The following is a 14,787-nucleotide window of genomic DNA, read 5'->3' on the forward strand; positions in this document are numbered from 1 at the left end:
CCACGCGCAAATTGGAGTTCGGGAGTGTCCGGGACAACCGCGAAGTTTGATATGTTATGCAGCTCTAATGCGCCCCGGGCGCAATTTCATGCGCCCCGGGCGCAATTTCATGCGCCTGAGGCGCATTGCTATGCGGCCCGGGCGCACATGCAAAACTACAAAACAAGCCAAACTTTGCAAGCTATATACGAACACTTCTGAACTCGGATTTGCACGTGATTTGAATCGTTAAAAATCTTGTCAAACCTAATTTCTAATCAATGTAGTTTTGATCCAAAATCATTTATACATCGTAATACACGACCATTTTACTCTCAGTAGGTCGAAAAACAAATCATTTTGGTAAAACGTTCGTATCTCCCTCATTTTAAATCGGATCAAGACCAAATATATATTGATAAATAAATAGGTTTCAAAGTACTAAAAGTTGATGGAAGCTATCGATGAAAATAATGAAGTTGTATTTATGAAAAGTTGGTTGAAAGCATACCGATTCAAAGATCATCGAAGCCATTAATGCTAAATCACATTTCCGCGTGCTTCAACACATTCTAAGTTCCATTCAACACTTAGATCTGTAGTGATAGGGTATTCATTCATTATGTAAGAGTTTCGTAGAGTTTATAGGGCTTTCCACACTTTATCAAATCATCCGAAATCATTTCATCATCATGATTCGCCTAAGGCTTGTCCATTAAGAAGCTAAAGTCGATCGTCTATACCAACACTATCACACTTAATGTAACAACAAGCGTTTACTAACCCTTAGCCTAATCGCGTGACTCAAAAGTTTTAAGTCAGGTTAATAGTAACTGTTGGGCACCGTCTAATATATAACTCAACGTACATTTCTACACACAACCAATGTGCGACTCTCTCTTTAGGAGGGATTACACACTCGACCACTATGACTACAACACCACCACCATCGTCATTCGAACACCCGTTTACCGCACCCGTAAGGTCTCTACCATCTTGACTGCTATAAGTTCACCACCACTCTAGTACTTGACCACGTCACTGCACCACCACTTCCACCGTTTTCACCACAACCCAATGCATAAAATGGTTTAAAATACTCACAATAATAGAATCTATTCACTCTCCCGCTCACGCGTACGAATTATGCGACGTAGGGCCTAATTAATGGACGGTATTATGGTAAGTTTTAAAAAGAAACATGTTTAAGTACCAAAACACCTACTTTATCTGCGCAAGGACATCGGGCAAGATTTTCTGGTCCTCGAGTTTTTCATCTGGTCTTGGATTAGAACCACTTATTCACTTTTATTAAAACTTCTATGACCGATCCCATACGACACAAACATAAAGCGCGAATTCACCTCCTTGTTACCAATTCCAATCTCAAGTTTTTAACCTATTACCAATTCCAATCCAAGCTCATTACCAATCCTTCAAAACTAAACTATCACGGTTATCAAACGTGGCCTTAGTGATCCGGAACGTACAGACTTTTGTTCTCTCTCAAAAAGATCAAATACATCATTGCTACCATAGTAGGATATTTGACTACACAGACTACGTGCATGGTCCATTCTGGCTAGTGAAAATACTAATACAAACTAGCTCATTCAAAATTCTGCCCATGCCCAAAGCAAGTCGGCAACATTGTTTTAGACGAACCAATTTCACATCTGAAAAAACAATATCAAATGAAAAACACAAGTACACAGTTTTTCTGGATCACAAAAACGTAGTCATTTATATACAAATGCATTCCTCTTCCTTCTCCTCCCCCAGCAACTCCTTCAACAAGCAACTCCAACGTTCTCATTAGTTGGATCTTTTGTCATGCTCGAGCTATCATTCTCACACGTTTTCTCCGAGCGATTTTCTCCCCCGTCCTCAACCTGCATGCCTATTGTCTTATCACCATCTCTTTCTTCACTCCCGGTGGTTGCCTCTTTGCCAGTAATAACTGCACAATAATCCCCCCCGGCTTTCGTTGATGAACAGTTTGGGTTCTCAACAAAATCCTTTCGAACATTTAAGATCGTTTCTGAGCTTGGTATTTGATCTTCTTGATGTTGCTCATTCAGTCTGTTGATACAAATAGGAGGTTGATCTTGGATTTGCTCGTTTGATGAATTGCCCGCAGCGGAAACTTGATCTCCTTGAACTCTCTCTTCAAATGAATCACCTGAAACGACAACTTCATCTTCTTGGAGTTGCCCATTCAATGGATTGGATGAGCTAGAATTACAAATGTCATTAGACTTCAGGTCACCGGATGCAGTGGGAGTAAGAACATCAGTCATTTCCTCCATTTGACAATCAACCGTAGGACTCAATTCTGTGGCAGTCAGCACGGAAACTGTAGGAGGTGCAGGTTTTAAAGAGCTGTTATGTGCTTGTAGAGTTCCACAGGGCCGCAAGACACTAGTAGGGACAGTAGAATAGGTGGAAGGTGGCGGGGCCGTTAGTCCAGTACGAATAAAGTGAACATTAGGAGGCAATGCACTTCCCACTGATGATTTGGACAAAGAACCCCCACCGGGAATGATATGGACGGCATTCTTTGCCTGTGCAGCTTTAAGCAGCGAGGCGGCATCAGATGGGGTAGCAATGCGGGCCCCAGCAGCAACTGCAGCAGCTTTGACCATAGCATCAGGGCTAAGAGAAGGTTTCGTCGATGGTCTCTTTAGCATTACTCGAGACTTTAACGAAGTTGAAGGGGCAGAATCTTGTCGAGACGGATGTTGGGATTGGGCAACTGAGGAGGCTTCCATAGCAAGATGAAGGGAGTGACTGGATGTATTGTTGGGATTTGTCCCAGCTGTTATCATATGAATAAGATAATCAGATTTGAAAATGCCATAACAAGGGTAAGAAAGCAAAGATTTCAACGTAAGCAAAACCATCATGCTTGGTCGCTTAGATATTTGGCTTTTGAGAGTTGGCCTTTTGGTCATCAATCCATTAGTTTTTTTCTTGCTTGGTGAAAGTCAGCATTGTTAATTGTAGTTGGTGAGAATTGAACCCCTGTTACATGCGTGGAAGTATATGGTGCCTACCACTTGGCTACCACTCCAATGCAATCTATGAATATAGTTTAACCATAAGTTTTCTTCGAATCAACAAAACGAAACAAAGCCATCTGATACACCATTTTCAAAAACAAAATGGAAAAAGATGCAGCAAGACAGAAAAATCAAACAATGAAAAGGTCCACTGAGCACCCTTTTTAGTTCTCTCTCTCTCTCTCTCTCTCTCTCTCTCTCTCTCTCTCTCTCTCTCCTACAGTGGAGCCATTGCAGGACATCTTCTTGCAACATCAATCGCCATTCTCGGAGGAGGATTTCTCGCTAACTACATCTCTGAAAAACTGGTATGATCTCTCTCTCTCTCTCTCTGGGAGTACATCGTGTCTACCGCTTGGATACCACTCCATTGCAATCTATGAATATAATTTAACCATAAGTTTTCTTCGCAACAACAAAACGAAACAAAGCCATCTGACACACCATTTTAAAAAACAAAATGAAAATAGATGCAGCAAGACAGAAAATCAAACAATGAAAAGCTCCACTGAGCGCCCTCTCTCTCTCTCTCTAATCAAGTAGTCAAGTTTGCCCACTCGATATCCACATCAAGGAGGTGATGTAAAGCACAAATAGTGGCCATGGGCGAAAACCCACAACAGGAAGAACAAGGAAATCTTATTTTCAATTTGTACTCAGTCCCATTAGGAACAATTATTTTAAATTGCTCTTTGTTATTTGTTTGACTATCCAGAGATATATCGTTAGCAATTAGAATACCAATAGGATCCCAGCTCAAACAGTTCAATACAGAAGCACAGAGAATTACCATTACCGTTTGAACAAGCTGCCGTCAAATTGTCCACAATTGGATAGTCGAGGGCCAGAGAAACAGCTCTGCGAGTAGCCAGCTGAGCCTCAGAAGGATGTGAGCCACTGCCCATGTTCAAATTGCCCTTTCGCTTCCTGATAATGGCCCACCTCTGTATCGACCCATGATTTCATAAATATTTTCAGCAAAACCAACCAATAATGAATGAACAATATTTTAATAGATAGAAGGGTAGAAATGTCACAGAAGAGACCACATCCCTAGCACATTAACACATGTAAGCATAGGTGTCATGATTAAAAATTCAATTCAGAATTCAAGCAAACTCGATACGAATTTAAATGTCAATCTATGTCAGAACAGAAGCAGTAATGAATCTTAACATTCACCGACCAATTCACATTCATGATTCATGCTATAAATGAAATAACTGTCGCATCTGACTCATTCAGAACTCTTTACGCCATAGAAACAAAAAAGCAAGACTACATAGGATAGGGTGTTCTGTATGAAGATCACCGATACTCATGTACGCTGGTTTATTTGGCTATTAGAGTATTCTATAGAATCATGCCACCATGCTTAAATGAACATAGCTCAAGATACTATAAGTTGCACCTATAACATCTTTATTTTCATGAATGATTTCTTGGGTATTCAAATATTTTATAGATCTAAACACCCTCACTGCCTCTTTTAACAATATTTTTTTTCTTTCATCTAAAAAATTTCCAGAACACCTCCCAAAGATGTTCAAGACAATAAATATGCTTAACCCCAAGGGGTTGGCCTAGTGGTCAAGGCTTGAGACTAAGGGGTTTGTTTCTCAAGTTCGAAACCTCTCAGGTGCTATCAACTCCTTTGGGGCCAATCCATACAGAGCTTTGCTCAAACTTTAATTGGGACCCTCGCAAGTAGGCGGTGAAATTGGTCCCCCATAATTAGTCGAGGTGTGCGTAAGCTGGCCCAAACACCTGAGTTGTTCAAAAAAAGAAGACTAAAAGTCATGCCACTTTGCCCCAAATCATAGTTCAAGATTCAGTAAGTTGGACCAGTAACATCTAATATAGAGATGCATCTTGCTATATTGTTTAATTAAGAGCAAATACTTACAATTCCTATGTAATTCTATTCACAACACGAAAACAACAATCTCGAATACCGTCTAGGGTAATGGGTTGACAACAATGTATATGAGACTATTGCAATGAAAAATTATGTACAGTAGAAAAGAATTCCGTTGCCGGGATTCGAACCCGGAAAAACTGGGCATTACCCAAACATCCTGACCATACTGGATAACAACGGATTGCCATACCACGGCTCCATTTGTTTGGGATGAAAATGTTTTCCAAATTTTTGATGTTTGGTTGCATAAAAAATGGAGAAAACGTTCTACAAGGAAAATGTTTTACAGCAAATCACTGTAAATTGACTTACGGCTGACAATCCAGTAAATCATTTTACAGCCTTTCTTTTGATCGAGATGTCGGCACTTAAATGGAGTACACCTAACCAGGCAACCACTCCTCTTCAAATTCACCATGCATGCAAATCAGGAGTTGGGAACTCAACCTATCAGTCTCTCTCTTCAAATTCAATCTACGCCTAACCACTCCCCTCTCTCTCTCTCTCTCTCTCTCTCCACACACAAACATAATTCCGTATGGATATATGTGTGTGTGTACATGTACATATGTATGTACGTATGTATACAGTATACGTAAGGCACACACGAGTATCTTCCTCCCCCAATTCCCTCTTTGAAGCTACTGTGGGACATTTTTTCATCAAAAGTTCATAACAACCTAATAGCCAAAAATAAAAGTTGGAAAATTATTTTACACGAAAAAATCTTGCTTTGTAAAATGTTTTACATCAAAACAAACAAAGCCTACATCTCTATTTATAGTTGTATGTATGAAAGGAAGATGTATGGAATGCTCTCAGGCATTGATTGAGGAAGTCAAATAGTATGCTTAAGTCAGAGATTTCTTGGTATTCAAGTATTCAATCTGTGAGGAAGTAGCCCAGCCTTTCTTCTTCTACGCAAAGAGGAATTACTTCTTATTCGACCTGTAATGCTGCATCTAGATCGATTCCTAAGGCTGGTAATGCCGAATCAATCTACTGTAATAAGGATAAGGCAATACAGTCAGAAACGAAAGCATTCCAATAGCAGCTGATGAAACTATAGCACGAACAGCTACCCCCTCTCCCCCATTCAATAGGGGACACTCCCTTTAAAGACGTTAGCAATCAAATCACAGCTGAGTCAACCAAAGCAAGAACAGTGCCTTCGCCTGCTTTGATTAGGACTTTCTCCTGCTACGGCTACAGAGCCATCTAAATCTCATTTGATTTTCACTACTTCGAATTTAGCTACTCCGGACTCTTTAAAGGCCTTGAGCCCGCCCCAAAAGAATGGAATTTAGCATAGTTGTATGTATGTATGTATCACCTACAAGCTTATAGCCAGACAAAAATGACATAACAAAACATGCTTGCGCAGAAATATTTAATTCAACCAGAGGCGTTGAATTGCAAAAAAGAATGACTAAACCAGCTTTTTCTCTGCAAATAATAGTGCAGCCAAAAAATGGATGGCAATGCCATTTTTGCACTTGACTAAAACAAGGTAAGCAAGAGGAAAGAAAAGCAACCACAGATTGTACATTTTGAGATTTGTTTCAAAAGAAGTAAGGCAATATTTGTTTCAAGGGCAAAAACTCTAGCTTCTTCAATTCACCCTAAAGGAAAAAACCAACGGAAAAAATATTCCAGGGTACCACGTGTTGTATATATTACCACTGTACCATCAGAGCCGAAGTGCCGAATATTTAGCCAATGGCATCTGAACCATTAGAGCCGAAGTGCCGATAGGATCCTAATCTAGTTGTGCGGTAAGTGGCAATGTAAGCACCGTATATACACTTCCACTATAATCTGAGTAGTATATCAGTTAAAGAAACCCCAAGGATGGTCCAAAATTTTAATCTCTCTGTCCCACATTGTTTGTCTATTTTGGAATGTCCCAATCCTTTGAAAAGTTAAAGCATAAAATCTTCCACTTTTCCAAACCCATCCCGTACAAATGTTTATGGAAGCTTCAAAAATGGGGAATGAAGGGCATTGTTGGTAAATTATACCTTCCGATTTTAAGTGCATTAAAGGCATGTCCCCTTAAGGGACCAACATTGTAGGACACTAGGACAGAGGGACTTTGTTTTTAGCAAAACAAAAGCACAAGGTCAATCATAGACACATTAATGGCTGCACATATTTTGCCTACAATTGACAGTGGAATAACAAACAAAAAAGAAGAAGGCCACACTGAAGAAAAATTAATCTGACAACCATGATACTAATAACAGACATCTTTGAGGATTTTAGGTTTACAAAAGAAGAAGAGAGACAATCATAATTAGCCCTTCTACCCCATGTGTATTTGTATTATTTCTTGAACAAGGGTAATTACCAGAATACACTAGCTAACACCAAGAAAAGAATATAATCGGTAGCAAAAAAAATTGACTCTTAACACTATGCATGGGTCGAAAATGCATGGCGGAATCAAAAAAGAAAAAAAGAGAGAGAGATAGGGGACAAAAACGGGAGAGAAGAAGGGGGAGTTTATATCTCTGAACACATGGACATTAATTATTTACACAGAGAGGGAGAGAGAGAGAGAGAGAGAGAGAGAGAGAGAGAGAGAGAGAGAGAGAGAGCTGAAGTAGAAGTCAATAGGCAGAGGAAAAACCTGAGACAGCTGTGAAGCAGTTCTGTCACCCTTAAAATCTCCTTTCAAAATATTTGCCCAATTCCCTTCGCCACATTTCTGAACAGCAGCAATCAATTCCTGATCCTCTGCTGCAGACCAAGGTTTTCGTTTCTTTCGAGGAGGCAGGTTTCCACTTGCTGATCCATTTGCATCAAATACTTCAGCAGATGTTACTATAGGCAGTGGTTGTTTTTGAACAGAGACTGGAACTGTAATGTTTGTCCCTTGCATTTGTGAATTTTCTGAAGGGCCTCTCGATGATTGGCCATTAGGTATGTTTATTGTTAATGGAGCCTCAACTGTTGAACCATTTGGGAGATTGGTGTCACTTTGTGAGCCAGAAGCTATCAGTACCTAATTAAGTCAACCATTCCCAGAAGATAAGCCAGTCGAAATTTTAACTGTATATTTTTATACTGATGCATTATGGTCGTACTGTGTAGTGTACATAGATGGAGCATGAGTGTGTCTAATAACCACATAAGCCAAAAGTTTGAAGTATCAATAACGGCAACATGATATTCCTCTTATTGGCATCCAATTAGATTGAAATTGATAACAGCAGAAAAGCACATCTCTGCTACTAATTCTAAACCATTTTATTAGCAAAGCACTCAAATAGATCATCTTATATAAAATAGCTGAGTTTAAGTCATCCCAATCATTGCAGAATGCCATTTAGATAAAAGGCCGACTCATGCAGGATATAGGCACAGAGAACATTTTCACGTAGTTATAGGATATCCTTCGGGGTTTTTCAATTCAGTCCACATAATACCAGGACACAAACACACTAACATGCAAATAAGACAAGAAAAAAGACGTTGATGCATCAAAGGAACAGCAATGAAGCACATAAATATCTTTATGCAACCTCTCTTTTTCTGATATTTATTTTAAACTTGTTATCCACGTGCAAGTTTTTGGAAAAAAAATTAAGTAGACCAATATTTCATCTTCAAAGCTGAAGTCGTAGAACAGCTCTTTTTTGTGCAATATATGCTTCACTACTTCATATACAGCACAATAGTGTACTTTACATTGTATGTTTCCATACAAAATAATCCACAAGAATTTCCAGGTACAACCTACAATAAATCACTGGATAGTAGAAAGAGAACTCAAGCAAGAAATAAGTCAAGTTTAATGACAATATGTCAAATCTCCAAAAGTTGCTCAAAGAAGGCCACATTAGACGCTTCCAACCTCGAAACCTAATCTCTCTGGACATATGCTTAATTTATATATGTGCACATGTAATGGGAATTCTAAATGCATAGTTACAGTGAGCACTAGGGGCAAACAAATCTAAGACATTACTTCCTTTCCCCATCCAATCCTTCAAATTCCCGGGTATCTTATATTGTTTCCAACATCATCAAATACAAATTGCATAAAGTACTTATCTTTATAATAAACATGCCAGTACAATTCAACAGATATACCGAAATGCAAAGCGGAAGTGTAAACCAGCAGTCGTCTTATGACAACCAATCTCTGAAATTCAGACACTTCCAAGATTGCTTAACGTGTATCCAATAGTGCCCAGGAAGTTCCAAAATAAGGGGACATTCATTTCCTGCTGCTTGTTCCTTTGTTAAACCACATGGGGTGCAATCATAGCATGTGTTTAACATGGGCAAATTATACTTGTCTTCCAACTTTGTCCCACAGTATTTTCAAAATTTTGTATCTTCAGGACTTTGGAAATTAAGGAACTGCTTTACAGGAATATATTTGAACAGGAAATGGGAAAATAATGTAATGATGGGTGGATGCATGATGACAGATGCATCCAAATCAGCATGGAGTTATTTGGCCATCCAAATAAGATAAATTGAAGCGCCTTTTTCTGGGAGAGAAGCCACATCAGTAAGAAATGTATTCATGATATCTTTCAGCAAACCAAATAAATCATTTTCAAGCAATTAGCTTGACATACCTTCACACAAGCTGCAGCCTCTGTTGAAGCTTCACTACTAACAGGGGGAAGAGCTTCCAACTCATAATCTAAATCACTATCGTCGTCCTGGCAGGCAAAGCAAAATTACTTGGAGAAACAACAATGATTTCACTCAAGCAAAACGGATCCATAACCCTATCAGAAGAGATATAAGGTGCTGTACTGCTTTTAGTTACCCTTTTGTTTTCATTTTTCAAGTTCAGAGGATTGGGTCATTTTTATGTTCTGAATGACTTCAGTACTTTCAAGAAGATACAAAAGGGACCACAAGATACCACATCCAGTGTGACTTGTAAATACTAATGCACCATTCAGTTATATAAGCTTCTATGAGAACATTCCCTAGTTGTTTACACAGAGTTGCATGCCGATTCTGCAAACAAGCAAAATTTCAATGCATTGACATTAAACTTCTGAGCATATCACTGGGTATGAACCAAACCAAACCAAACCAAACCGAGCCTTACGTCCCAATCACTGGGTATGAGAGATTGAAAAGCAAATCTCGAACGCCTGCCTCTCATGGGGAACCAAACAGCCTCAAAAACCCCTCCCATGCACTGAGGGCAGTTCTGATAACTCCTTCTCTGAGGGCACTCCCCATCCTCTTCTTCCATCTGAATCTGTCAAGGGGTGACAAATGCCCTCCAGAACTAGCAACCTAGACCACAAAGCACTAGACCTCTTTAATCTTGTACTATGGAGCTAGAGTGGCTGTGGCATCATAATACCAGTCACTAAACAACTAAAGGGCCACAAACCAAGCAGGAAGCAAGCCCATTTTGGATTGCCAATATACCATGCTTAACCTCAAACCAAGTTAACATAACAAAAATGATTCAGATGACCTTAGTAAGATAATGAAAAATACTCCCTCCATCCATTAATATTGGTCAAATTTGGAGAACCCAACTACTTAGACAAAATGATTGTAGTTAAAAGTTGTGAACTTTCCTAAAATACCATTCGATTGGCCAATGTGAGTTTGAAATTCCAAAGAACAGCGTAAAAAACGGGGATAATACCCAAAATGAAAAAACGGATATCATTGACGGAGGGAGTACCCAAAATAACTATTAACTGATACCAAGCTAATACCCATGGCCAAGTGACTAGAAACAAAACCCTCATGTCAAAGAAACGGGATACATGTGCGAGAAAGGGAACTGTGCTCCAGCCATTTCGGTTGTCAAGATAGCCCATCCATTTCTGAGTCATAGGTAATAATAAACAGGCTCAACCTCAAATTTCTCTACCTAACTGAAACTGAAGTTAGGACGATATCTAATTGAGACCCCCAGGGAACATTAACTGCAGTAATCGAGCACAGTAATCAATGGATGCTCAACTCAAAACAATTATGATATACATGTATGCGTTACTATAAGTCATTTCCAACAGGGAATAACTCCAATTTAGTAAGAGACTGACCTGAGGATCGGCCCCATCATCTAATCTTTCGGCTATAGTATCCCGATATGCCAAATGTCGCCACAGCATCTGATACTCCCTTGCATTGGAAATTCCAGTTGAAGTCTTCTTCACTAACTCATTCCAATCAATCTTCACATCCGGAACCTGAGCCACTTCCTGAAGCAATGTGAGCACTGTTGTCGCAGGATACCTGCAAAATCATAGAAACCCAAAATAAAAATCATATCACATCACTCTCACAAAGTTTGCAACAATTCATATCAACCGCTTCGAACTAAGTCAGAACTCCCAAATTTCTGAATAAACGATGTAGAGAGTGTGTCCATCTGTTTGTATGCGGTGCTGAGACAATCCACGACATTTGTCAAACCAAACAAGTATGAAGGCCATAAAATCTCAAACCCAAAAAATCACCTCTATAGGTTCACCGAGTCAACAGTAACCATATCAAACGCTTCCAACTAATTCAAAAACCCCAAAACAAATGCAAAATCATTGCATAGAGTGTCTCTATCCATTTATAAGCTGTTTATACACATCAAACAAGCTTATCCAGACAAAAAGATATAAAGGCCCGATAAATCTCAAAATAAGAAATCCCATCTGCAAGTTCGCAGAGTCACCAAAAATCACATCAAATGCCTCAACTAAGGCAGAAGATAAAGTGTATCTTGTTACAGTTCCAAAGTATGATTAATACCGAACTCCAGTCCCATGCTATCACGGCTAAATTTCCATTTACACTAAGGCTCCGTTCAGTTGTCAGGAATATTCAGGAATATTGCTGTGAAAAATATACTCTCAAAAAAGTGAATTAAAGTGAAGTTAAAAAAGGAAAATTACCTCTCTGTGCGTTCCTGTTGACAAAAAAATTCGGCAGGAAAACTAAAATTCCATCCTTCCATAATCAATTTTGCAAGAAAATGCTTCCTGGGAAAGTTGTGGGTCCCACAACTACCTAGGTAAGTGAACACAAAAAAAAGTTACCGACATTTTGTGTTAAACTTTTTATCCATCTCAAAACCAAAAGGCAATGAGTAGAGAGGTCCCACAATATATTAAGTGATTACCCATTCCACTCTCAAGTAATGTAGAATCATATTCCCTTAACATCCCCCTCACAAGCGTTTGAGGTCTGTTACGTGTAGCCTCTTTTTTGGTCTATCATCGTGCAATCTTTTTACTTGTCCGTCGCCGTGGGATGTGGATTGTTATTTTTCAAAATGTGGGGTGGAATGGCCCCACTCTGATACTATGTGAAAACTTTATATCATCTCAAAACCAATTCACAATAAGTAGAGATGTCCCAACATTATACTAAGTAATTACCCATTCCCCTCCTAAGTAACGTGGGAATATATTTTCTTAAAAAAATTGATTTTTCATCATTTCTAGTCCTTTCCGTGCAACTAAACAGCCCCCTAAGTCTACTACAGTAGACATCTTAAACCCTAGAACTTGTCGGACTTAACAAGGAGCCTCATTGTAACTTCATAATTCTAAAATCTGATGTGATTTTCTAACATAGGCAATCTTGCTATATACTATGTCAAACTTTTGAGTCGTGCTTTTTTCTCTTATTGTGAAGATTGATGCTTATTATCAGTGCTATTGTGCGCAGTGCGTGCATAACAACACATTTTTTAAAATTAATTAAACCGAAAAAGGTAAAAGAAGAAACCTTTGAAGCAGAGTGGAGACGTCTCCTTCACAGATTGTGCCCTTGCTTTGCTTCTTCCTCTTCTCAACCATTGTGCGGTGTTAATTTCCACTGAAATCGAAAGCTCTGAAGTGAGATTTTCAAGTACCGAGGGCTCCCGACCAACAGCGAGAAGTAAATAATCACTTCATCACTTCAAAAAGTCTAGAGAGAGAGAGAGAGAGTGTGTGTGTGTGTGTGTGTGTGTGTGAGAGAGAGAGAGAGAGAGAGAGAGAGAGAACGGAGAGGGGGGTTTTGGGGGGAAGAGAGACGAGGGGAGACGAAGACCGTTGAAGAGCGTGGCGGGGACGCGCCCTTCGAAGTCGGTGGCGAAAGAAACGGGTGTGCCAATTCACAGGGAGAGAGAGAGAGAGAGAGGAGAGAGAGAGGGGTTTGGGGCGGAAGGAATCTTTGGATTTTATGCTTTTCACGGTCCAACAGAATATAATAAAGAAAAGAAAAATGAGTTGGTCCTATTTCCAGAGCTATTGTTGCTGTTGCCAGGATAAATTACAACTATATGTTCTGGAAAGACAAATATTGGTCTGGCAATAGGCAAATCGAAGCGAAAAGGAAAAAAACCGTTAAGCTCCGTTTGTTTTGACGTAAAATAATTTTTCCCAGAAATCATTGGTCATTTTTTTGCCGTAAAATGATTTCCACTGTAAGGCTTAAAATTACTTACGTCCCGAATTGTCGTAAGTCATTTTTGCAAACGTCTCTAAGTCCGGACAGAAAATTTATGTCCAAGTTCGTGTCTCTACAATTCCTCCCCTCTCTTTGAGTTTGAGTCCAGACCGAAAATTGAATTTTTAATCTCAACTATCTGGTGGAGAATTTTTGTTCCAGTAAATTTTTGTCAATTATTGCACCAAGCATCGGAAAACAAAAGAAAAAGTTATGTTTTCAGCAAAATCTTTTTACATGAAAAATATTTTTTCTTGTAAAAAAATTTACGTCAAAACAAATAGAGCCTACACAATTATTGCTTTTTTAATCAGCAGTGACTGACTTATGTTCCTGTTTCTATAAAAAAAAAAAAAAAAAGTGGCAATTATTGCTTGGTATTTAAATGGAGTATGCAAAATAAAATCTCTTTACCAGAAATTGGTATTGGCCTAGCCTTCAATTATATTGGAAATTGGTATTTTAGTAATTTTCAAACTCTCCTAATTATGGTTCAACGAAAGAAAATGAATCTGATTTCCTAAAAACTTTTTAGTTGCTTTAAAATTACACGCAATACGATTTGCAGTGAAGTCCTCACACACTAAATGCGTGCGTTGTGTGTGGCCTCACGTGAGTATGCAGTAGTGGACCCAAAAATTTACGTTAGGAGAGCACATATTATGTACACTGATAAAGAAGAATTTCATTAAAAAAATTATAGTGAATTTCATTCATCACTTTTATATGTTAATGTTTCTTTCAAGTGAACTTACAAAAAAATTCTTAGAGGTGTTATACCTTTCAATAATATTTATAAGTGAAGACATAGGCCATTCATATTATGATTACTAGAATGGAGTGTGTGGAGAAAAGAAATGTGTAAGATTTACCAATCTAAAAAGATAAGACTATAAAAGAAGGGTATCAAAGTTATTTGGAGAAGTTAAACCTCAAGAAGTTGGTTTAGTAGTTAAAGCCTGAGACTTAGTAGCTTGTTTTCTCCTACAGTCTTAGATTCAAAATATTCCAGGTGCTATCAATTCTCATGAGGATGATTCTCCCAGTAGTGGAAGGTGGGTTTGATCACCAAAGATCAATTGAGTTACGTGTAAGTTGGTCCGAACACTCTGAAATGTCAAAAAAATTATTCCGGAGAATCAAGTGGGGGCACATGCCCTCATGGGGACCCTTAATGGGTCCGCCTCTGTGAGTGTATTTGTGCACTCGCGTGTGTAAATATTTGTGGTTCTAGCATTTTTTCATAAAAATTGCTAACCGTACATAGTTGTACAACTTATTCAACAAACTGATCAAAACCAATCCTCCATTTTTTTTTTGTCATTCGTTAATCCTTATTCAACTCTATCCTAGGTGAATCTTTTCCTTTTAGGGCATTCCATTATTTAG

The 14,787-nt window shown here is 38.8% G+C and overlaps 1 protein-coding gene across 3 annotated transcripts; it reads right to left on the reverse strand.

The window, feature by feature from the left end:
- Positions 1 to 1,450: 1,450 nt before the first annotated feature.
- LOC131333172 (uncharacterized) lies at positions 1,451 to 13,133 on the reverse strand. Of its 3 annotated transcripts, XM_058367538.1 has the most exons (7): positions 13,000 to 13,133; positions 12,694 to 12,783; positions 11,010 to 11,202; positions 9,558 to 9,644; positions 7,595 to 7,969; positions 3,832 to 3,985; positions 1,451 to 2,797 (listed from the first exon to the last, which is right to left on the reverse strand). In XM_058367538.1, the coding sequence occupies exons 2-7, from the start codon at positions 12,762 to 12,764 to the stop codon at positions 1,770 to 1,772; spliced, it is 1,908 nt and encodes a 635-aa protein (XP_058223521.1). In that variant the 5' UTR covers positions 12,765 to 12,783; positions 13,000 to 13,133; the 3' UTR covers positions 1,451 to 1,769. The 3 variants fall into 3 exon arrangements, with proteins under 3 accessions (XP_058223521.1, XP_058223523.1, XP_058223522.1); XM_058367540.1 differs by having other exon boundaries at positions 3,838 to 3,985; positions 12,694 to 13,102; XM_058367539.1 differs by having other exon boundaries at positions 12,694 to 13,087.
- Positions 13,134 to 14,787: the final 1,654 nt, after the last annotated feature.

This window comes from Rhododendron vialii, chromosome 7a (assembly GCF_030253575.1).
Source record: "Rhododendron vialii isolate Sample 1 chromosome 7a, ASM3025357v1".
Taxonomy (NCBI): Eukaryota; Viridiplantae; Streptophyta; class Magnoliopsida; order Ericales; family Ericaceae; genus Rhododendron; species Rhododendron vialii.

What these genes read in the sequence shown, in the direction of transcription:
- LOC131333172 (XM_058367538.1), bottom strand. Translation starts at nt 12,764, where the DNA reads ATGGTTGAGAAGAGGAAGAAGCAAAGCAAGGGCACAATCTGTGAAGGA. An exon ending in CTGCTTCACAGCTGTCTCAG is followed by an intron (nt 3,986 to 7,594) that starts GTTTTTCCTCTG and finishes GGGTCGATACAG; the next exon opens with AGGTGGGCCATTATCAGGAA. An exon ending in AGCTTGTTCAAACGGTAATG is followed by an intron (nt 2,798 to 3,831) that starts GTAATTCTCTGT and finishes ATATGATAACAG; the next exon opens with CTGGGACAAATCCCAACAAT.